Source organism: Nesoenas mayeri (assembly GCF_963082525.1).
Source record: "Nesoenas mayeri genome assembly, chromosome: W".
Taxonomy (NCBI): Eukaryota; Metazoa; Chordata; class Aves; order Columbiformes; family Columbidae; genus Nesoenas; species Nesoenas mayeri.
In genome coordinates, this window is record NC_137553.1 from 16,124,856 (window position 1) to 16,150,399 (window position 25,544).

The 25,544-nt window shown below is 45.9% G+C and overlaps 1 protein-coding gene across 2 annotated transcripts in view; it reads right to left on the bottom strand.

Moving 5' to 3' along the window:
• Positions 1-25,544, bottom strand: part of LOC308051452 (CBP80/20-dependent translation initiation factor-like) — a gene marked incomplete at its 3' end in the record, with an annotated part of 136,249 nt that overhangs the window by 21,260 nt on the left and 89,445 nt on the right. For both annotated transcript variants that reach the window (XM_080361889.1, XM_080361888.1), the window contains 3 exons: positions 20,280-20,721; positions 18,328-18,657; positions 1,241-1,396 (listed from right to left, as the gene is read on the bottom strand). In XM_080361889.1, the coding sequence (XP_080218015.1) occupies positions 1,241-1,396; positions 18,328-18,657; positions 20,280-20,721 (928 nt within the window). The remainder of the gene's footprint in view (positions 1-1,240; positions 1,397-18,327; positions 18,658-20,279; positions 20,722-25,544) is intronic.

Below are 25,544 nucleotides of genomic sequence, written 5' to 3' on the forward strand. Positions count from 1 at the left end.
ACCAGAAAAAAATGTGTTTCCATCTCAATCACCACCTAAACTCGCCGTGTTCCACCAAACCATTTTAACAAGAGCTGGACCCACCTTTTACTTCTCTTGGCGAACCACCTCTTTGCCTAAAATCTCAACATTGACCCCACCAGGCCTCGTTGTGAAGACACTCTCTGCCTGCACAAATCTCACCTCAACCCCTCAGATTGGTTTTGGAAATTAAACTTTTTGATTCTTTGGGGATCCAGCTCCTGGGAGAGGCAGTCACCATGTCAGATGTGGTAGAACCTTCCTTCTCCCCACACCCTGTTTTCCAGCAGGACACTCAGGCGATGGGTGCAGAGGAGGACGCAGCAGATCTCCCTCCGATGGGGGCTTGGCGTGGACCACATTTGTGCCAAGAGGCACAGCCATTCCCTTGGCTCCCAAAACTCTGCCCAGGTGAGGCGGCAGCTCTGACCTGAATTTTCTTTGCCGTGATTAAACACTAGTTGCCATGGCTGACATCAAAATGCAGCTGTTTCTGCCCATGTCCTTGAGGACAGTGATGAACACTGGTTCAATTAACCAGCAAACCTCAGCATTTATTACTCCAGCCTCACCTGAAATGAACTTTCTCTTTTGATTTTTTTTTCTACAGACAGCAGCAGGAGACAAAACCATCTTTAAAGCAGGATGGGGCAAAGCCTTCTCCTGCTCTTTTGAACATTAATGCTTGAATTGCCTTTTCTGTTTGTCCTCACCAAGGTTTTTGCCACCACCCTGAACCACAGGGAGCTCAGGTTCTGAAATGTCCCCAGTCCTGGTGGCAGGGCTGGGTTTCTGCTGCACTAAGCAGGGACTAAGGACATACGGGACCTCACCTCTCTCTCTTTTTTCTCCCCTCAGTCTGTCTCATCTATTCAGGTGGCTTTGCCTGCTTTTAAGAAGCTTTTTAAGCCCCTTCGGTGGGAACTTTTGCTACATTGGGATTTGCAAACTCAAGCATTGTCTTTGCAATCCCAGCTGTGGGGCTTTGCAAAACCTCGGACAATGGAGTCCTGCTCGAAGCACGTGCTTTTAATGAGCAGAAACACAATATGCAGGAAAAGCCAAGCATCCCTGCAGACGTCAGTACTTTTGGGGTGAAAAGTAGTGATGCTGGCAAAGGAAACCTCTAGGAACATCTACAAATCATGGGCACCTCAGCACAGCAACACAATGGCTTGACCCGCACGGTGGAGAAGGACAAACTCCGAACGGCATTTACCTCCCTGAGGCAGGTATAAATGGGACAGACGAGTACTCTGAAAGGTTCTCCCGTGCTGCTCCTCATGGTGCCAAAGACTTCGCAGAGGAAGGTGATGAACCCCAGCCAACGTTCCACGTCCAGCTGCTGCAGCTCCTCCCGCATGGTGAAATCTTTCTGCAAAAGGGACAAGAGACAAGAGGCTGCATCAGCAAAACTGTGTGGCCACGGGAGAGGCAATGGCCATCTAGAGAAAGAATTAGGAAGGAATTGAAACTGAGGGTGGGGGGAAAAGGCAGACAGACAGACAGACTCTTTAGTAACAACAGGGAGATTACTCAACGCACAGTGAGCGGCTGGAATTTCAACACAGCAAAGACACCAGAAAGCAGGTACTGTAGAAATATCACCAAGCCCTTGCAATAAGTCACAGCTTGTGCTAGAGATGGCATCCTCTGTGCCCTGCCCTCCCCCTTGGATGGACATAGGGACTCTTTTCCATCTGCACAAACAAAATGGAATAAAAACAAGAACAAAGTAGTCAAATGGCTGGTGGCAATTACAGAAACATGGTGGGACAGTTCACATGACTGGAATGTGGTCATGGATGGCTATGCCCTTTTCAGGAAAGACAGGCCAGCCAGGCATGGTGGTGGAGTTGCTCTCTATGTGAGAGAGCAACTACAATGTACTAAATTCTGCCCAGGAGTGGCTGACGAGCGAGTTGAGAGTGTATGGGTCAGGATCAAGGGGCAGGCTGGCAGGGGTGACACTGTTGTGGGCGTCTGTTACAGGCCACCAGATCAGGCTGAGGAAGTTGATGAGGCCTTCTATGGGCAGCTGAGAGTGGCCTCACAGTCACAAGGGAAAGACATGCTTGACCAACTTCATAGCCTTTTATGAAGATATAATGAGGTGGATAGATGATGGCAGTGCGGTGGATGTTGTCTGCCTTGACTTCAGTAAAGCATTTGACACAGTCTCCCACAGCATCCTCACAGCTAAACTGAGGAAGTGTGGTCTGGACGATCAGGTGGTGAGGTGGACTGTGAACTGGCTGAAGGAAAGAAGCCAGAGAGTCGTGGTCAATGGGGCAGAGTCCAGTTGGAGGCCAGTATCTAGTGGAGTGCCTCAAGGGTCTGTGCTGGGGCCAGTACTGTTCAATATATTCATCAGTGACTTGGATGAGGGACTAGAGTGTACTATCAGCAAGTTTGCTGATTACACTAAGCTGGGAGGAATGGCTGACACGCCAGAAGGCTGTGCTGCCATCCAGCAAGACCTGGACAGCCTGGAGAGTTGGGCAGGGAAAAATTTAATGAAGTATAACAAGGGAAAGTGTAGAGTCTTGCATCTGGGTAGGAACAACCCCAGGTTCCAGTATAAGTTGGGGAATGATCCATTAGAGAGCAGTGTAGGGGAAAGGGACCTGGGGATCCTGGTGGACAGCAGGATGACCATGAGCCAGCACTGTGCCCTTGTGGCCAGGAAGGCCAATGGCATCCTGGGGTGTATTACAAGGGGGGTGGTTAGTAGATCGAGAGAGGTCCTCCTGCCCCTCTACTCTGCCCTGGTGAGACCACATCTGGAACATTGTGTCCAGTTCTGGGCCCCTCAGTTCCAGAAGGACAGGGAACTGCTGGAGAGGGTCCAGCGTAGGGCAACAAAGATGATTAAGGGAGTGGAGCACCTCCCTTATGAAGAAAGGCTGAGGGAGCTGGGTCTCTTTAGCTTGGAGAAGAGGAGACTGAGGGGTGACCTTATTAATGTTTATAAATATATAAAGGGTGAGTGCCACGAGGATGGAGCCAGGCTCTTCTCGGTGGCAAACAATGATAGGACAAGGGGTAATGGGATCAAGCTGGAACACAAGAGGTTCCACTTAAATTTGAGAAAAAACTTCTCAGTGAGGGTGTCAGAGCACTGGAACAGGCTGCCCAGGGGGGTTGTGCAGTCTCCTTCTCTGGAGACATTCAAAACCTGCCTGGACATGTTCCTGTGCGACCTCACCTAGGCATTCCTGCTCCGGCAGGAGGATTGGACTAGATGATCTTTTGAGATCCCTTCCAATCCCAAACATACTGTGATACTGTGATACTGTGATACTGTGATACTGTGAAATGAAATGCAGAAAAAATGCAAAGAGTGCTGGTGGCCATGTTGGGCTTGGTGGTCCAGGTGGACCTGTCCCGATCATTCACCCCAGTGTATTCAATATATATCCAGTATATTTTTTTACAGCGAGGGTGGTAAAACACTGGCCCAGGTTGCCCAGATAGGTGGTGGATGACCCATCCCTGGAGACTTCCCAGGCCAGGCTGGATGTGGCTCTGAGCTACCTGATCTGGGTGAAGATGTCCCTGCTCATGGCAGGGGTTGGACTGGTTAAGGTGGGAAGGTCCCTTCAACCCAAACGATTCGATGATTCCATGATTCTGTGTCTGTCTAGGGGTATCCTAATGGTCTGGTTGCTCCCTGGGGTCTCATGAAATTACAGCAGAGACTGGTTCACTGCCCAACCAGTAGATCAGGGCAGCTCAGACTTGGCATTAAAAGGTCACCCTGCTCCTCAGCTGATGGTTGCCATGACCAAGGATTATCTGAATAACGTGAATCATGGAGCAACATCAGGAGGAAGTGTGAAGGGAGATAACCGCCTCCCCATCAGTCCTCCAGCTGGGGAGAAACAAAAGGGGTTTGCCTGAAGGGAGGAGATGAAAAACAAAAACCTTTCTAGAGGGTTGCACGAGAGAGTGAATTGTACTCAGAGCCCAAAGGGTTTCTCTGGTCTCTTAGTGATGCTGCGGAGCTTCTTGCAAGATGTCTCACATGACTTTGCTTGTCTGTCTGTCTCCTTTCCTCAATATTAAAAATTAGCAGACACTAAGTAGGGGAAAATGAAAGAACAGAACAAGTTTGTTCTCAACACTGTGTGTTCCTGGTGCAGGTTGCACAACATTTAAAACCCAGTGACTAAATAAATTATCTTCTGTATCTTGTTCATCTCGGTTTATTCCTATTGCCTGAGACAAAGGGCTTTTGCTGCTGCGAATGCTCCAACCTGCAGCTGCACTTTGCAAAGCCAGGGAGATATAAAAGCCATAGCACCAAAGTTCATTCTCATGGCCCTGGACAACAGACAAGAGATTTTTCTTTTGAAAAAAAAAAAAAAAGGTAAGTAAAGCAGCTGCTAAAGAAACCCAGGCCAAAGCACAAAGTTTATTTTCCTGATGCAACCATAAAAGATCCAAGACAGGAGCTATTTATATGTTTCATTACAAAAGGAAAAAAAAAATCTATTTGCATATGCAGGAAAAAGACTTGTAAAATAACCGAGGCACTTATTAACCAAACAGCGATGACTAATTCCTCTCTACACCCATTTCTATAAGGCAATTGACCAACTTTGTCTGTGAGTCCCAAGTCAACCTTGCAGCCAAATACTGACGGGTCTTTGCAGACTCTCTGGGGGAGTTTGCGGAGTTTGTCCTTTCATTATCCAGCCGGTCCCGGGGCAGTGATGGAGGAGACAGTGATTTGCCAGCTCAGGTTATCACCCCAGGGTTACCAAATTACTTGTTCTGGGGATTTTTCTCGAATTTTAATAATAATAATATTAATAATAATAATAATAATAATAATAATAAATCTAAATGTCCTCCTGACTCTTGAGCAATTAAAAAAAAATCATATGAGAATATCCCACACCCCTCGTCTGGACCGGGGACCTTCAGCCGCATCCAACCATAAGGTCACCAACTTCTGCCCTGGGACAAAAAGCACCTTTTGAGCCCCAAGACTTCTCCATCCCCTGGCACTCAGATGTCTCCTGCATCTCACACATTTCTCCAGCCCCTGAGCCATCATGCTCTTCCTACACTGGATGCCCACCAGCATCTCCCTTGTCCTGCCTGGGAAGGTCTACACTGATGCTCCTGGGGAGCTGGGATGTATTTTGGGATCCCTGGGGCATGCTGAGAAATTACCAGCAGCTTGGGATAACTACATGGTCTCTGTGGTCTCGGATTGCTGGGAAAGAATAAAAACGACCGCAGGAAATTCTCCTCTTTCTCGTTCCTGCTTCAAACACATCATCCCGCTTTGCAGCCTTGCAAGAGAGAAAACTGACTCTGACTTTTTCTCTTTAAAAAAAATATTTTCTGTAAAACCAAAAAAAACCAACCAAACAAAAATTTCCATAAAACAACCACTGAACCAAACTCATCATGCATAGGATGGGAGCTGGGCAGGAAGAGATGCCACCACCCAGCACCCTCTTCTTTTCATCCTGCGGCACCCGGTGGGTGATGCCACTCAGCAGAGACATCAATGAACATTCTGAGCCCAACTTTGCATCTGAAGAAGACTCTTGCAAAAGAAAAGGGACTGAGCTCCTCTTCCAACCCCCTCAAATCACCAAAAAGCTTGTGCAGACTTTGACAGACCCTCATGAAGGACGAGAGAGGGGGACAGAAAGTGAGATGGATGCAGAGGTCACTGCAAACATTTTCATCTAGAATGTGATACCGCAGAAGCAATAATTTTACTCCATTTGCTGCCTCAGGTTAGGCCAAATTTCATGCAAGTAGATCATCTTCAAGTCCTCTGCAAAGAGGGGGGTGATACTGATTCCTTCAACAAAGCAGGAAAAGCACCTTCCCAGAGGTCGGAATTATGCTTTTTGGACCATTCTTGCCTATGGGCAAGAGTTGGGCTCACCAGGAGCTCAACCTACATGGAAGTGCTCTCCTGAAGCATCCTGAGATACCAACTGCTTCAGCCCCACAAGGTGACATGACACCAGTGTCACTGAACACACAAAGAAGGTGGCCTGGGGAGCTTTGGCCTTGAATTTGGCCTTCAGACAGCAGGCTTGATCAGAACCACAAAACACACAGCAAGCCAACATGAACATCTCCCATGCAGAGGTGTTCTACCTCCCTTGAGGTGTCCATATTTGAGGAGGTCACTGCTGTCATCTCTGATTGCCCAGAGAGGTGGTGGCAGGATTCTGTGATTCTATTCGATGATCTAGGTAATTTGGTCAACGGAGTTAGGGGTGCAATTCACCTGGCTGCATGTCAACCGTGGTCCCAACAGGACCCGCGACTCATCATGCTGGGCATGGAGAACATGGAGAACAACTCAATGGTTTCTCCAAAGGGTGTGCAACCAAAATGGATGAGCCAGACCAACAGTGTGGAAGAGGTGAAGAGTTGACCAGCAGTGAAGAGCAGCTCAGCAGAGGACAAAACCCACATCCCATGTGCCCAGGGCACATCTGATTGACAGACCTCCACTCCACCGAGGAGAAGCCTTGAGGAGGCTGAAGAGCCCTGAAACCAGACGGCCAGGTCACTGCCCTGCCCAGTGAACTTTATTTGCTCTGGAAATGCCTCACGGAGTTATATAAAAATAACCCATGGATTGGCTTGCCCCATGCTTAGGTGGTGATGTCAGGGAAGTGAGCAAATTATCTTTCATCAGTTTGGCTGTATTTTTGAACAGGAATTGTATTAGTAATTTGGGGGTGCCCTGGCCTGGAGATAATCTGGGTGCATTGACTGGATGACCTTCCCTCAGCACCTCTAGTTTAAATAAAATGTATTTATACCAGGTAGCAGGGTTGACCTCCCTTCTCTGCCTGGTTTAGGAGAAGAGTTTATTGGGAAACCACGTGGCAATTGGGGGGATGCCAAGGGGACCTCTGAAGAGGTCTCATATGGGACAAGTTGGACTTGATGATCCTTGTGGGTCCCTTCCAGCTCAGGACATTCTATGATTCTAAGTTTGGGGCATAAACCTGAAGGTTAAGCACATTCATCACATTAGGTCTCACCACGTGTGATGGGTAGGTCAGGAGTGGCCTGTGTTCATGCTAGTTGAAGATGGCCCTGCTCATAGCAGGGGGTTGGACTAGATGACCTTTGAGGGTCCCTTCCAACCCAAACTATTCTATGATTCTATGATAAAGATGAGCCACGGCTCAGCCCATCCTCTGACATCCCCCACTGGACACTTTCTACCCTTGGCTGAAGCTCCTGTCAGCAAAAGAAACAGAAAAAAGGCCTTTATCTTGCACCCAAGTGAAAGCTCACTCTTCATCTCAGTGTAGATGCAGCTCATGCAATGCTGTCCTTTCTTGGCCCAGACATGAGACCTTTCCAAGACCAGGACCAAGCTAGAAGAGCCAAGAAGACTTGGCCAGTCCATGAGAGAGGAGGAAAATCCATCCTCTACCACTTTTGGTGGGGCAGTAGAGTCAAGCGGGATGAGAAGCAGAATTTTGCCATCAGGTCTAAGCCTTCGCTCCAGCCCTGACAGCTGCAGCCCAAACTTCATCCCTTGGGAGTTCACTGCATTTTTTTTTTTTTTTTAGATGAGTCTCAAATAGCTTTTCCCCAGATCTGGGCCCACCAACTCTGTCAGCAGCAAAGAGGGCAAAAGTTTAGCGTGGGCTAAAAAGGAGGGTTAATTTAAGCATCGCCACCTTCTGATGGAAAATAAAATTTAAAAAAAAAGACACATTTGGGCTTGTTGCTCTGTAAACACAGGGCTCTTCCTCCGGCAGCTTGGCTGTTTACTCGGTCATTGTCAAGGAGGCAGGAAATACTGCATCAGAAATACTGCATAAAAAAAAATATATAATGCTTAGATATCAGCGCTCGGCGCAATATAAAAAGCGGAGAGAGGTTGTGCTAAATACTTGGTCTTGCTGGCAATGTGCTACAAAAGGTTTGAGCCTTAAATGGCTTTTTGGAAAGGACCTGAGACAAATAAAATGGAGTTGGAGGAGGGAGCTGGTGGGAAGAGGTTGGGACAGTGTCCATCCCGTGTCACACACTCTCTGCCTGGTCCCTCCTCAAACCCTCCTAGAAAGGGCTTCAATAAATGACATTTTACACATTATTCCCTGTTTATAATTTAAATAATACTTGTATTAAAGTCCTGGCTTGGAGGAGGAGTGTAGCTTTGCTTTCTGGGGAGTATAACCCAGTGAGATGAGTAGTTTATGGCACTGACGTGGAGAAGAAGCTCAGAAGGTGCTGGAGAAACCTGTGACAGCACCAAAGATTGATTAAACACTTCCACCCATGGATGCTCAGGGTCTCACCAAGCACCTCCAAAACAGAGCTATCGCCCACAGCATCATTGGGAACATCTTGCCCCACATGGACACCACCATACAAGCTCCTTTGTTGTGCTAAACCACAAGAGATTATGGGACATGAGATGGGACTTCTTCCATGGGCTCTGCTCTTTCTCCAACCACTCACAGCAACACTCCTGGCCAATCTGCCAGGACCCTGCTGACACTCCTCGAGGACTGAACTATACTGAGATGCCACCACACCATCTCTGCCTGTGCTACTGCCAGTAGTGTGGAGGATGTTGGTCTCTTTTCCCAAGTAAAAAGTGACAGGATGAGAGGAAACGGCCTCAAGTTGCACCAGGGGAGGTTGAGGTTGGATCTTGGGAACAATTTCTCCCTGGAAAGGGCTGTCGGGCATTGGAACAGGCTGCCCAGGGTAGTGGTGGAGTCACCATCCCTGGTAGGGTTGAACAGATGCGGAGATGAGATTCTCAGGGACATGGGGTAGTGCCAGGAACCTCTGCTGAGTCCCACCACCGCTGGGAGATACCCAGATAGGGTCAGCAGAGATGATGGGACACCAAGAGCCACCCCTGAGGGTGGTGAGACCCTGTCCCAGGTTGCCCAGAGAGGTGGTGGATGCCCCATCCCTGGAGACATCCCAGGCCAGGCTGGATGTGGCTCTGAGCAACCTGATCTGGGTGAAGATGTCCCTGCTCATGGCAGGGGTTGGACAGGATGAGCTGGGAAGATCCCTTTCAACCCAAACTATGGCTGTTTTTGACAAGACACCTGAGCGTTGAAATATAAAACCTTACCAGAATAATGAATTCAGTCAAATATGCCATTCTTTAAACACTAAGGCTTTATTTTTTTTCTTTTTTTTTTTGCAACTTAGTCCTGCTTCCCATCAACCGCACAATGCTCTGCTACTCAAACTAAACCCCTTCTCTGTGCAGAGCCATGAGTGACGGGTGGACTCCAGCCCCCAGCTACCTGGGGACAACCCCCTTGGTGTCTCCTGTGATGCCCACCAGGATGCTGGTGGCCCTACAGCCACCTCCAGCTGTGACACAACTTCTCGAGGCGCTGCGAGCCCCAAAACCCACCCCTGGGCTCGGGCTGAGGACCAATGTGCAGTGCAACCCCCAAACTGATTTAATTTGGGGTTTGGCTCAGCTATTCCCAGCTCAGAGGTCTCTTAAGCCTTTTGGGGCACAGCTCCTGTCACCACCCCCTCCTTCTTATCAGTTGGAAATCGTTGCCTTTTTTTTTGTGCTCCATGAAAAACCCAGATCTTGGGTTAAACCCTTTTTTTGTGCTCCATTAGAACCCCAAATCTTGGGTTAAACCCTTTTTGCACTCCTTGAAAACCCCAGATTTTGAGTTAAACCCCTTTTTGTGCTCCATAACAATCCCAGATTTTGGGTTAAACCCTTTTTTTTGCTTCATTAACCCCTCCCTCATCTCACCATCATCCTCTAAGGAGGCGATGCCTGGCATTCCCTTGTCCCTCGCCACCATCCCTCATCACAGAAAAGCTGTGAAAGAACCAGACAGCTCCTACAGTCATGGCTCTGCTTTGGCAAAGAGGCAAGTTGAAAGAGCGGAGCTTGTTATTTAATCCGAGGCTCTCTGATAACTCCTGGATCCGCATGGGACCCATCTGCTAGCGGCTCCCATAATCCGGATGGTGAAGCCAAATGGGTGTTTTCACTACGGGCAGGCGGCAATGGCTTGGCCGGACTCACGGGTAAGGACTGAACCATCTCTAATTGACGCCGGGCTCTGCCCTTTGCCTGCCTGTGTGGGCAGGGTGCCAGCCCACTTCCCTGGCTCCCTCTTCTGCCCGCTGCCGACACTTGCACCAGTTACATTGGGCCCCAGATGATTATGCAAAATTATTTTGAAAAAACCCATGATTATTACTACACTGAAACAATAAATAAGAAAATAATATAAATAGAGGATTCTAAAATAATAAATAATAGCAAAAATAAAATAATAAGCACCCTGTTACAGAATTGCAGAGCATCTTCTGAGATACAATTTGGGGCAAATGGGATAGAATGTGTTTCTTTCCTGCTCCTTGAGAGGAGGACGCAGCAGCTGGGGATGCTCTTCGGAGCCACCTCCTCATTTCCCTGCTAAGCCCATATATATAATATCTGTATATATGTGTGCATGCATTCAGAATTGCATTTGAATTCCCTGGGTGTAAAGAAAATGTAAAGAAAATAAATCCCATCTGCAAAGCAGGTTTTACTGGCAAGTCCCACAGCAGTTTCCGAAACCAGGACAGCGCTGTCAACGTCAGCGCAGAAATGTAATGAAAAAGGTTTCCAAGCTCTGCAAGTTGCTGCAAAACCAAAATGAAGTTATTTATTCAAGGGTAGCATGATTTGCAGGGCTGGGAGAGCCCAGGCACACATCAGTTCTGAGGGTCACCACTGAGATGTCCTTGGTCACCCAAAAAGAGCGGTGGGGAGCAGCTTTCCCCATAGAATCATTGCCTTGACATCTTATTTTTGCCCTAATTTTTAATGTAGCAACCTCTCTGGTGTCTCCTGGACTGTGCCTTTTCCAAGATAAATGCTACCAATGTGTTTTCTGTGCATGAATTAGACCACCTGTAATTAAATTAAATTAAAACCAGCCGTGGAACGAAGGCTGATGGGTTTTGCAGTCAATGTTAGCCATGATGCACGGGTCAGATGCTCTCCGGCTGTGTTTGGATCCTCCTGCCTCCACCTCTGTCAAACCACAAACTGTTCCCCGATGAAGACCCAAACCTTAATCATTAGATATAAGGGAGAAATTCTTCCCCATGAGGGTGGTGAGGCACTGGAAGAGGTTGGCCAGAGAAGTTGTTGATGCCCCATCCCTGGAGACATCCCAGGCCAGGCTGGATGGGGCTCTGAGCAACCTGATCTGGGCAAAGATGTCCCTGCTCATGGCATGGGGCTGAACTAGATGATCTTTAAGGTCCCTTCCAACCCAAATCCTCTTGCCTAGCATGGTAAACTCTTCCCTTTGCACCCTGATTTACCGAAGGGAATAAATAAATTCTCCAGTACCTAATGCCACAATGTCTACATCCCAAGAAAGGATCCAACCTAAATTTTCCTCTTCCATCCTCCACCTGGGCTGACAACAGATTTTTGGCCACCTTCCTGGTTGAGCCCCTGCAGAAGTGGCCATATGGACCATCTCAAACCCAGGCGAGTGCAACCTGTGCCAGAAATCAGTGGATTTGACCCCAGTTTCTACAACCAGAGTGAAGCGAAGCACCGAGCCAAGGAAGGGCCATTTCTGGGGCACTGAGAGATTAAACTGAGATGCTGAAGAAACCTTGCATGGGTATGTGATAGGGTACGCATTAGGATATGCATTAGGGTATGCTATAGGGTATGCAATAGAGAATGCAATAGGGTATACAATAGAGAATGCACTAGGGAATGCAATAGGGTATACATTAAGGCATGTAATAGGGTATGTAATAGGGTATACTATAGGGTATGCATTAGGGTATGCAATAGGGTATACATTACAGCATGCAATACAGTATGCAATAGGTGATGCAATAAGGAAAGCATTAAGGTATGTAATAGGGTATGCAACAGGGTACCATAGGATATGCATTAGGGTGTGCCATAGAGTATCCTGTAGGGTATACTGTAAGGTATTCCATAGGATACGAATTAGGATGTGCCATAGTGTATATGATAGGATATACCATAGGGTATGTCACAGGATATGCCATAGGGTATATGATAGGGTATACCATAGGATATACCATAGGGTATACGACAGGATACGCGTTAGGGTGTGCCATAGAGTATACCATAGGGTGTATACCATAGGGTATGCATCAGGATGTGCCATAGGGCATGCTGTAGGGTGTGCCACAGGGTATACCATAGGGTATACCATAGGATATGCATTAGGGTATACCATAGAATATGCCATAGGGTATATCATAGGGTATGCATTAGGTCATGCCACAGGGTATACCATAGGGTGTGCCATAAGATATGCCATAGGGTATAGCATAGTGTATAGCATAGGATATGCATTAGGGTGTGCCATGGGCTATATGATATGGTATACCATAGGGTATGTCACAGGATATACCATAGGGTATATGATAAGGTATATGACAGGGTATACCATAGGATATACCATAGGGTATACTACAGAATCCACCTTAGGGTGTGCCATTGGCTAGGCTGCACGCCAGTGTGTGCCCTGCAGCGGGCTCTGCTGCTCTGCGCCCACCTCCGCATTTCACTGCATGTATCTTTTTTGCTGTTTTTTATTAAAAGAAGGTATCAACCTTCTGTTTGATGTGTTGTTGGCCACAGTTGCCAAGGGGAGCAGGGTACAGTTACAGCCCCAGTGATGTCCACACTAATAATACTCTTGGCGCTGCATAGCTCAGATGCAGACACAGCCTGGCTATTAAGAGCACGGTCATTTCAATGTAGGAATACACCAACTTATGTTACATGTGAAGGGTTTGGGGCACGTTGCTTAACACCCCTCCCACTGAAAAAAAAAAAAAAATAAAGCACCACAGCCTAGACATGCCAGGGAGTGAAACTATGAGAAGCAAAAACCTCTCAGAGGAGACTTACTTTCAATTTGTAAATTAATAAGGTATTTCTAGAGGGGTGAAGAAACCATATGTGTCCACCAAGGGCTCATGCAGCCCAAAATTGCTCCTTATATCAAATTCAATGAGCAAAAAATCAAAGCAAATTTCCACCCCACCAGGGCTGAGCCCCCAAATGGCAGCATCTCCCCTTCCCGCATTTCCCCTTCCCACATCCCCGAAGGTTTGAGGTACCCAAATTCAAGACTCAGCCAAGATTTGGGATCAAAACACAGAGTGAGGGATAAATTCAAACCAGAGTTTTCCTGATAGATGCCCCTTAGAGCCCTGAAATGGTGCGGCGGCAGCCGGGGGGATGCTCTTTAGAGGAGGGAGATGATGGGACAGCATTCCTGCAGCGCCAGCATCTGTTTTTGGGATCAAAACAGAGATAAGCCACGAACATGTACAGCCCCCGAACACCTTGTCAACAGCTGAAAATATAAGAAGGGCCAGGTTAAAATATCAATTTATTAAGTTTATTACGTTTTGTGGGAAAAAAACCCACCTTTCTGCTTGTTTTAAGGCCCAGTGGGGCACAGAGATGCTGGTTATAGGGACCGGGATGCTGGGAGGGCGACTCAATAATAATAATAATAATGATAATAATAATAATAATAATGATGTATGAGATCCTCCAGTGGGGCTGAGCTGTTGCCATCACAGTCCGAGAGAAAGGGATAAACAAGACCCTACAAAACAGGAGCATCTGCCGAGAGCAGATGGGGGGTGAGCGATGCGGCCCCAGGCGCCAACAGTTTGTGGGGGGGATCATGTTGATCCCAATTTATCACACTCCGGCAGAGTAATTCCCCAGCTTGCCGGTGCCCGGCAAGTCGAGCTCCTTATGTCTGGGGATCAGATTAGTCTGAAAGGTGCTAGAGCAATATAAAACCAGCTCTGGAGTAAGTGTTTTATTAAAGGGGTTATGAAAAATCTTTTTTATTTTTTAATTTAATTTAAATTAATTTAACATATTTTTTTAATTTTTTTGTTTAATTAATGATAAATTATCTGGAGATGGTTGATGGGAAACATCTGATTGTGGTACTGGGTAATGTTATACCATCAACTATGTATCGATATATTATATTGATATTGGTATATATATCTAATATATCATATTGATACTGCTATATCAACATTGTATCATCAACCATATTGATATATTAATACATCAATTTGATATAATGTATTATTATGATAGCGCTATTATTCCATAATATCAATATATTATCAAATATATTACATTGATATTATATTTATACTATAACAATATGTTATCATGATATTAATATATCTGTATTATTCCATAATATACATATATTATCCAATATATCATATTGATATTGATATTGATAATATATCAACACCATCAACCCCCTTATTTCACATCAAGGCAGCTGCAGTGAGTCTTTGTGCTTCTGACCTGGGTCTGTCCCCAGCCAGGGTTATCGAGCCTAAAAGCATCACCAAAAAAATCTCAGTTTTGGGCTGATTAAAGTATTTTACAAATCTGTGCATCTGCATTCAGTTATTGTGGCTGGAAAACGAAACTAGGCTTGGAGAAAGATAAAATCCTTTACTATCAGAAAGGAAATGTTAAATTATTTAATTTCACATAGCACTTTGCTTTTGACCTGTAGCAATCTGTCACCTTTCGCCCCGTCAAGCCACGTTTGAGGCTGAGTAAATCCATTTTTCCATATTTTTCGAGGCTCTCACAAATGAAATCAGTCACCCGTACACCCCGCTCACCCTTTACATTCCATTTCTTCCCAGTTTTTCACAACGCACGTTGCGCTACGTGTTCCTGGGAAGCACTTTGGGATTCTCTGGCGATCCGAGATATATTATTAATATTTATCCTACATTCATGCTGTGAAGAGCTGAATATGAAGCCAGTTATTACTGCTGACATTTTAGTATAAATCAGTTTACTGGGTCTGTTGGTAGGGGTGGAAATGGTGGGGCAAGACAAGACAAGTTGCAAGAGTCCTTCCTAACCCAGAAGGGCTGTCATCATCTGCAGTTTTTGAATTTTTTTGCTCCCATTGCTCCTGGACTTTATTTTTAATTTCTTAGCATCACTCAGCCAAACATAGAAAGACACAAGAGTGACCTGGTGTCCTGGTTTTGTGGTGGGCCCATGATGCTTCAGGGCATCAAGGTAGAGATGCAACACATAAATGGGCTCGTGATCGAGGGGTGGATTTAACTATGGACACTATTTCACAGGCTATTCATGAATGTGAAACTTGCGCCAAAATCAAACAAGCGAAACGGTTAAAGCCTGTATGGTATGGGGGACGATGGTTGAAGTATAAGTATGGAGAAGCTTGGCAGATTGATTATATTACACTTCCACAAACACGTCAAGGTAAGCGTTATGTACTTACAATGGTGGAAGCAACCACTGGATGGTTGGAAACATATGCTGTACCTCATGCTACAGCCCGAAATACTATCTTGGGCCTTGAAAAGCAAGTCCTTTGGCGACATGGTACGCCAGAAAGAATTGAATCAGACAATGGTACTCATTTCAAAAACAGTCTTATAGACAATTGGGCCAAAGAACATGGTATTGAGTGTGTATATCATATTCCATATCATGCACCAGCCTCTGGGAAAATTGAAAGGTACAATGGTTTGCTAAAAACTACACTAAAGGCACTTGGTGGTGGAACCTTTAAAAACTGGGATTCACATTTAGCAAAAGCCACTTGGTTGGTCAACACCAGGGGATCAGACAATCGAGCCGGGCCTGCCCAATCAGAAATTCTACGGACTGTAGAAGGAGATAAAGTCCCTGTAGTACACATGAAAAATATGTTAGGAAAGGCAGTCTGGGTTACTCCTGCCTCAGGCAAAGGCAAGCCCATTCGTGGGATTGTTTTTGTCCAGGGACCTGGCAGCACCTGGTGGGTGATGCTTAAGGATGGAGAAGTTCGGTGTGTACCTCAAGGGGATTTGAGCTTAGGTGAAAATATGCAATACTGAACTGCATGATGTGAATTGCCATACTAACAGTATTTAATAAGTGTTTTTCAGATCAAGACAGTGATGATGAAACCAGAGATAGCTTCTCTGAGTGGCACCTGACAACTTCTTCGAAGTTGATGTCTTTAACCCACAAACAGTGGTCATGAGATGTACTTGTACCATTTTTCCTGCCCTAGGAGACTGTTGTGACTAAATGAACTTAATGAACTTTTCAAAGGATGGTCCACTGATTAAGATTAATTACTCCTGTGTATATATGTACATATGTGTATATAGATAGATAGTAGTAGTGATTAATTAGATTGTGTTGATAGATTGTATTGCTAAGGTTTAAGTATTCAGTGAATGGCATATTATAAGGGGTGGAATGTCCTGGTTTTGTTAAAAACAAGTTTCTCTTTCAGTGAATTCAGTGAATTTCTCTTTCAGTGAAGGCTAAAGCCTTCGTATTAACTGCATTTTCCTGGAGAACCAGACACATGTTTTGGTAAACCTAGCAAAGGAATGCAAACTTATTGATAAGGACAGATTCACATCTCGTGAGAGGGGCAACGAGAAACCGGTGACCAAGAAACTGACCAACTGTGTATAACATTCCATTCACGTGAATACTTCATATAAAAGTGGGAGATCACGAGGATCTCGGCCCTTTTGCCCTTTTTGCCTTTTCCCTTCTGCTTATGGCCGACATTAGGAGAGGACCTTGCTAGTCGTCCCTGTGAACTGAGGCCTAGTGAGAGACTGAATCCAGCTCTGGTTGGCTGCAGAGTCTAATCCAGGACTTCGGGTGCCGGCTCTGCAGTTGCTGAGACTTTCAAGATTGGTTTTGTATATTTTGTATTATTTTCTCTATTCTTATTAGTAGCATTAGTAAAACATTGTTAATTTTTCCAACACTCTTCTCTCTGTCCTTCTTTCCCTCCCGACCGCCTGTCCTTAGTGGGAAGGGGGGAGAGGGAGGGGCAAAAGGGGGGAGTGGGGGGGGAGAGGAGGTTAACAATACATCTGCCAGGGTTTTGTTGTCACCCTGCAATCTAAACCCTCAACACCTGGCATGGGAGGAGTGGGACGCTCGGACGGGTTAGAGCCTCTTCCAGCCCCTCGCGGCTAAATCTGGGACTGATGTTGACCACGATTTGTTGACCTCCTGCTTTAGAACAGCTTTGGAAATAAATAAATCAATCAGGAAAAAATCGCTGCCTGGTACACGGAACAGGCAGATGTGTGTTGCACCCAAAGGCTTTCCAGGGAGAGATGTTGGGTTTGATACGCGCCCGGAGCAATGAGAGAAGCAAAACCCGACTGGTGACTTTGCAGGATTACCTTAGGTTACATTAAATATTGATTGTCATGATTTTATTTTGCTTGTTATTTTCCTGCTTCCTGTGTTGCCCAAAAGCCAACACATCCCTCACAAGGTACAGGCAGCCAAGCTCAGCATCCAAGGGATGATCTTCAACAAGAGCAAGAAGGACGAGATGTGTCAAAAACTGGAGTGATGTTGTGGAGAACGTGTGTGGAGAACAGAAAAATGAATCGTGAGCTTTGTATGTGCCACCAATGACACATGCCCCCCTCATTTTGCTGCCACTGATGCTTTTGGAGCAAACAATCAACCAGTATTGCATATACCAACAAACAAGTCACCCAAAAGAATTAGCAAATACACAAATTATCAATTATGAGCCCATCAGCCAGGTGATGCAACCAACAGCCTACTCAAGGACCATGACTTGATATCTCTGGTGCTGAGATGGTCTTCAGAACAAAAAGAGTGGCAAAGACCCTCCACTGTATGACCCTCCACTGTAAGACCCTCCAAATTCACTTCTCTTCACGCCATGGGGATGCTGCTGCAAGCAAACTACTCATTTCACAGATGGGCCTTGGTGTGAGATACCATAATTAGGAAAAAATACCATAACTAGGAAAAAATTATTCATGGAATGGGTTGTCAAGCAGTGGAACAGGCTGCCCAGGGAAGTGGTGGAGTCACCATCGCTGGAGGGATTTAAAAGGTGCATAGATGAGGTTCCTAGAGACATGGTTTAGTGCCAGTGTTGGGTTAATGGTTGGACTTGATGACCTTGAGATTCTCTTCCAACCAAAATGATTCTGTGGTTCTATAATTCCACGTAAAGCTCATAAAATGGGAATTAAGAGCAACTTGACAATGCCCTCAGCGCCACGTTACCTATGGTAACCATCAAAGACAAAATCGCAAGTACGCTTCTGTCTTCCTCTCATCAACAAGGTTCAAAAGGAACTTGGTAACGGCTCAAGCTCCTGGCCAAACGCATGGTAAGACCATGAGTGGTGAAGCTGCAGGCATCTAATCAACTAATTTTATCTCGTTACCTGCAACATGTTGAGGAGCAGACTCCGGAATTTTGTTCCTTCCACCATGAAAAGGGCCATTTTGTCACAGAGTTTGGCTGCTGTGAATGCAAAGCTGCGGTCCGTCACCGCTTTCTGGTAGATGGTCTTGACTATCTCCCCGAGCATCTCCTCAGAGTTGGTAGAGTTCTGGGCTTCCTCCATGAAGGTGGTGAGCTTGGAGTCAACGTCGCTGCTGTTGTTCCTCATGCTGTTGAGGATTTCAATTAATTTGTCCATTTTGTTCTTTTCAGGATTGGTGGTTTCTACCGTAACTTCGTCCTGGCCCGTGAAAAGGGAAAGACAAGGCATCTGTTACACAAGGAAAAAACAGATATATCAGCCCTTGTCCTTCCACAAACAGCAGAGGGGGAAAGGGGTTGGGGAAACATATAAACATATATAGAAAAAACAAAGTATCTTTTAGAGGCACAATGGTGTCATGTCAGCATTGAAAACCACAAGTTCTGCCCCAGAAATGTTTTTTTTTCCCCATTTCACACAGCACACAATCCCAAAGTCCTCCCCTTTGGCTCAGAGAGATGATGTTCTCTGAGGCCCTGAGCCAGGATGCCAAGGTCTGACCACCCCTGACCGCCTTCTGCATCTTGGCCATCTTAGTTATTTTGCTTCTATTTTGAAAGTCCACTGATGTTTGCAAAATGCTCAGATAACAATCTGACAAAAAAAATCTACTTTTTAATATATATTTAATGATCTGAATTGAGATCAAAGATGTCACATGATCCCAGTGTTGGACAAAATCTTAGTTTTTCCATCTCTTGACCATTACACTTCTTTCTTTATGTCATCATCATAGAATTTATTGCTTCTTTTCAACATTTAATTACACATTTATCCCTTTCCCTCAGTGTAAGGCATACATCCTGCTTGCGATGCTCTGCTCCCTTCTTCTCTAGTTCCATCTCAAAATGTGCTACACGACACAAACCTGCAGCAATTTTTTGGACAACCCCAACTGGTAGTTGGAGGTGTCCAAAACTCCCACCAGGAGATCCAGTTGTGTTGACTACACCCATCTAAGAGTGGGTGCTTATGTGACGTCTCTCTTATAAGACTATAAAGTCACATGGAGAGCATTAAAATTAATACTTTGAAAGTCTCTGCTGTACTCCCATTGTTATAAATACCATGAAAATAACAAAATCTCTTCCTCCCCCTCATGCACCATACATAAATAGTAAATGCAGATGCAGCCAAAGGTATATATTTCCAACACGCACTCCCATGGAACTGTATATGTTCAGATTATTTTTACTACACATTTTGGAAATCTCATTGGAGATACCCCTTTGGATGCATTTGCCAGTCTGACAAAGAATCTGAATTTCACAGGGGGCCAAATGGAGATATCATCTCCGAATTCCTCAAAAATCTGAGGCTGAATATTGTTTCCAAAAAGGATTTCTCCTCCAGCACCTGCATGCAATAGCTTTGTTATTTTGGAGTTGTTGGAAGGAAGGGGGAAAGATAAGTGTGTTACAATTCATCGCCAAGATAAATCGATATCAACTTTTAAGTAGCTGACTCTAGCCATTCAGCACTTAAAAGTTGAAGCTTGGGATTTAGCTCTGTGATTGCAGAGAGACAAACTGCCTTTTTTAGACCTCTTTGCAAAGCAGATGAGCTCTGCAGACCAAGAGGTAGTCAGGGAAGGAACACCCGGTCCTTCTTGGAGAACTCAAGCTGGTAGCAACCTCAACCAAGAGTTCAAGCTAAGCATCATGTCAATAAAAGGCTTCCTGAAGAAGCACGAAGACACTTCAAGAGAAGTCTTGACACTGGGAGATTAAGATAAGTTGGGTGCATTCATGGAAATGTCCCTTGAGCCCACCCCACCCTTGATATGGAGAATGGCCAAAAGCCAGACTCTTGGAAAATGGGAAACTCAACGTTTCCCTAAGAATTAATACCTTTTCTTTTAGCCTCCTCCGCAGTCTGTCTTTGGAAGACTGAAGCAAGTTGATTTTGGGTCTTTCCTCAATGTGCTTGTGAACACTGTCTTTCTGCTTGGTCTCCAACTCCTGGTTGAACTGCTGAGACTGCTTCTCCACAGCCTCCAGGCCTCGGTGCGTCTCCACAGGAATGTGCACTGTGCAGATGGAGGTGTCCTCAATTTTCAAATTCTCATTCTCTTTGGCATTTCTGTGTGTTTCTTTGTCATTGGGTGAGTGCTTCTGGTTGTGGTGCCATCTCCGGTTCTGGCTGTAGCCGTGGTGGCCCATCCTGCCTGAGGAGTGAGGGGCCTGGCCTCCTTGGTAGAGTTTCTGGTGGTCCCTGTTGTGTTTGGTGCCACCTTGTTGATGATCCGCATGTTGTTGAGGCTTGTTCCCACTGGGAAGTCTCTGCTGTCTCCTGGAAAGTCAAAGGAAGATGTTAGTACACCCTTTCCTTCATCGTCCTGCTTGGTCAACACATCTATCCCACCAAACAACTCAGCCCTTGGTGGGTGAGCTCTGTGGGTGTCCCTGCCACAAAAGAGGGGACAATTTCTTGGCATCTAACACAACCTAGTACCAACTCAACAACCTGAGCTGGGTGAAGATGTCCCTGCTCATGGCAGGGGTTGGACTGGGTGAGATTGGAAGGTCCCTTCAACCCAAACTATTCTGTGATTCTATGATCCTATGATCATCAAGGATGCAGTTAAAATGGAGATGGTCTCAGCCTTGGATGCCTTGGCATGGGACTCTGCAGGGTTAGTCCTGAGCATGACAGCAGCTCTTTGCCTGATCACTGACAGTTTAACACTCGATATTGGCTCTGAGAGCACGTGGGATGCTTTAACACCTGGCTCCTTACACGGCTGCTGGGAGCAGTGCTGGAGGTTCACAAGGGACATCTCCCCAGCATCATCCCCTGAAACTGGGAGACCAGTGACCACACTGGTCCACATTCATTATAATCCCCCTGCTCGGCCTCATCCCTTATCCCAAACCCCTCCTTCCATCCTGATAAATAGCAGCGTTTATTTTAAACCTGCCACATAGCAATTAATTTTATTTTCATCATCCGCACGGCTCGGCTAAATACATTCGGACGAAGGAAGTGGCCATTCACAAATATATTTCAATGGTCAGCAGCTAAACAGTCTCCAGCCCTGCCTGTCAAAGCCATCTGCCCTCCAAATCTGTATTCCTTGGCATCCCCAGGAGTTAAAAACCTATTTTCTGAGGCAAACTGGCTCTTAACCATAAAGAGCGAGGGCTCGTGTTTGGCGAACATGGGACATGTTTGTGGTGGCAAGTGGAAGGAATTTGTGTTTAGTCTCAGACCACCAGATCCGGTTTTCTGAGACATTTAACATGCATTTTTTTCTTTTTTTATTTTTTTGCAAGTTGAATGGCAGGGAATTAAAGAAAAAAAAAACAGAGGGGATGGGGGAAGCTTTCCTGTTTGCTGGAGCTTACAAGCATTTTATGAGTACAGATCCTCCACATTAAGTTTTCCCAGCATTTCTTTGTTTCCTCTCATAAATCGCTTTGTAAAGAACAATGCTTATTAAAAGGGGAATGTCAAAATAAAAGTTAGTTAAAACCCTTATCTAGTACTAAGTCCTCACATGTTGAAGTGTGCAAGAGGTTTTGCTGACATAATTCAGCGTTTGCTTTCTGTGGTTTTGCTCTTCTCTCAAATATCTGAATTTAACTGTTTGGGTGCACTTTCAGTCTTGAGTTATAAGCCAGACAAGCTGCTACTGTATTTAAGTTGCAAATATTGCACAGAAATGATAAAATTTGGACACAGACACAGCTTTAATCTAAGCAGAGGTGAAGGAAAATGTGTGGAAATGAGCTGGGAACCTCTGCTGTAAATTCCTGCAAGAAATGCAAGCAGGGACATTCTTTTCCTAAAGACATAATGATGTTATAAACCAAAGCGTTTCTGTTTAAGGGCTGTGAAAGGAAAAAACCTAGGTTTAAGATTTAAAAAAACCCACTTAAGTCAGTGTGGAATGTGCAAGATTGTTCGTTTTGGGGCTTTTGCAATAGGACAGGGAGAGGACGAGCAGCTCTGTCCCCCTACGGGACAAACTAAAAAGCAAGATCCCCACAGCAAGAGGCAGAGCAAACACGAACCAAAGTTCTGCAGTCACTAACCACAGGACGGAAACCACCAGAGTCTAACAAGTTAGGGAAAAAAAAAAAAAATGGAAGAAATAAAAGGCAAAGGAAGGAGAACGACAAACAAGAAGCAAAGTCCATGACTTGGCAGCAGGCAGGGGTCTAGAGGATCATCCATCATTCAGGCAATGACTCATCATGTGCTTTTATCTTCCTAACACCCTGGTGAAGACGAAAAGCCAAGAAGAAATAGGACTCCACAGCAAAAAAGAGCCCAAGCCAATGCCCAGATCTTCAAACTTTTTTGACTGCAAAGCTTGGGAGGTTGGGATGAGCCATCCTTGCTCTCCAGTGTGACCAAGGTGTTGGGGACATGGAGTCCCAGGAAGGGCAAGATGGGGACCAGGACATCACATCACACACAGGTTGAGGTCATGGAAACCACCTTGTGCTTGCTCAAGGGCAGGAGAACCAAGATGGTGGCTTGGGGTGACCTAAGCTGAGGGAACAAGACCATGGAGGAACCCAAAGACTCTTTCCAGTCCCAGGGTTTTAGGCTTGTGATGCTGAAGAGAGGCAGCACATGGCAGCATCTCCAAGAAAAGGAAGAATTCATCCCCCAAAAATGCTGCAGCTACTGGGAAATCTTTCTTCTGTCCCTCTCTGTGAGGACACGGTTGTCTTCTGGGGGACACTGCTTCAGCTACAAGCATCTGGAGAACACACCGGTTTCTTATCTCTTGCCTCTGTTTAACGTTAAATAATTATTTTTACTTCAAAGGCCAAATTCTGCTTCAGCTCAAAACTCCCCCTGACTTCAGCAGGACCGGGGATTTGGCCATTGGTCAATGCAGAATCTTAAAAGAGACAAAGAAACTGCAGAAGAACTAAAATCCACGAGGAGACGATCAGGGTTGCCAAGATGGAAATAGGATGGTATCAGTCATTATATGGTTTCTCCACTGATTTTTTTTTTTTTTAGATTAACTGAACGAGATACCTTTCAACAGAATTTAGATCTGACAAATGTCTGCTCTGCTAGAGGAGCCTACGCAAACAAATCTAAGGCTTCAGCTGTCTTGGTGATTACCAGCCTACATACTCAGAAATACGGGATTCCTGCAGGTTTTTACTCCATCGTTCACTCCCAAGGAAAAGGGCTGGAAGGCACAGGGCTGGGGAAAATAACTCCAGACATGTGGACAGCTGTGGTCTAAAACACAGTTGCTCCATCCTGTCAGCCCTGTTCATATCCCATCCCTGAGCAAGACAAGTCCTCGGAGAGCCCCCACCGTTTGTCTGACATGTGGAGAGCCGGAGGAGAATGCAGGTGACATTATTCTGGTGGTTGCATGGAGACTGGGTCAGGAAATTCCTGTAAATACAGAGAGTTGAGGAGCTACATCTCTAAGAACACTTGGAGATATTTACCCTGTGGTGCAGAGCACCCAATATGGTCAAATGGATGGAGATCTCATCCCAAATGGATCAAGATCCCACCTGTGTCTCTTGCCTTTGAAGAACCTGGTGGATACCACGCTTGTCCTCAATCCGGGGCAATTCTCCCATGGGACAAACCCTCCAGGGAACACTAAGCTCCTCACAAGGGAGGGATCATAGAATCATTTTGATTGAAAGAGACCCTCAAGGTCATCGAGTCCAACCATTAACTCAACCCTGGCACTAACCCATGTCCCTGAGAACCTCATCTCTGCATACATTCAACCCCTCCAGGGATGGTGACTCCACCACTGCCCTGGGCAGCCTGTTCCAATGCCTGACAGCCTTTTCCGGGAAGAAATTGTTCCCAAGATCCAACCTCAACCCCCCCTGGCGCAACTTGAGGCTGTTTCTTTGTGTCCCTATCTCCCCTCAGCCTTCTGTTCTCCAGGCTGAATCCCCCAGGCCCCTCAGCCGCTCCCCATCACACTTGTGACACCTGGTGTTCATGGCCAGGGCCACCCAGTAATGAACAACTAATATGGACTCACAGCCACTTGGGCAAGATGTTGAGAACGAAGAGCAGTGCCATGGCCAAGGTCAAACTTTCTGTGTCGCCTTCATCCTTCTGGTGCTTGAACAAAAACATCCCTCGCTGCATTTTGCAGACAGAAAGTTTCTTCTGCCCAGGCAGTATCTCATCTCTGTGCCAGGATCAGGCCCAGGAATATGATGCTAAGTCTCAGGAGTATCTAACAATCAGCTTTGCTATTACTATAACTGCAGTTAATTAGCAATTACCGTTACAAGGCATAGATTAAGATCTGCTGCAGGAATGGATGCTGTGGGACCTTCCACCCCCACAAAGACCCCAGATCTCACTTCTCTGTGACACCCCTCAAAGCTGGAGGACCAGAGCATCCCTAAGGGACACAACTGCACCTGCCAACAGAGGACTGGTGGGGCTGACTCTATGGGCCATCTCTCCCCACCTTCTTTTTGAAAATCCCAAAGTAATTTTCCATCAAGAGGGAGGGAAATTAAATAAAACTCTTTAGAGTCACTACCGAAAGAGTTAAATTCATGGAGATCAACGGCAACTGGGTTCTTCACGGCTGTGCTAGCAAGCTGTCCAGGATACTCAGCATGAAGATGGAAAGGGCAAGAAGAAGTCAAGTCCTCTGAAACATCCCCTGAACAAACAGATTTCTCCAGGCACGGCCTTTCTGAATTAATATTCCAGCCAGACCAGCTGCTTCACCTTGTATGATGCAACTCCATAAATAACTGGACTGGCACCCCCAATCTGATGTTGCTGGAGGGGTTTGGGCATCAAATAGTTTGGATTGGAAGGGACCTTGAAGATCATCTGGTTCCAACCCCCCTGCCATGAGCAGGGACACCTTCCGCTAGACCAGGTTGCTCAAAGTCCCACTGTTCAAAGTCAAAACCACCCATTGTCACCGGCTTTGGGCAACTAAGAGACATGGTGGTCCAAACTGGAGGGCCTGAAGGATCCCAGTTAGGAGCTGGTGGAATTTTATAGCATCTAAAACTGGTCCTAGAGGTCTAATTCCGCCCTGTGAGGTCAATGGGAATATTGCTATTAATATAATGAGGAGGAAGGTCTGAATTTCTATTCTAGAGACTTGACTTCTCCTCAAAGTGTTCTTC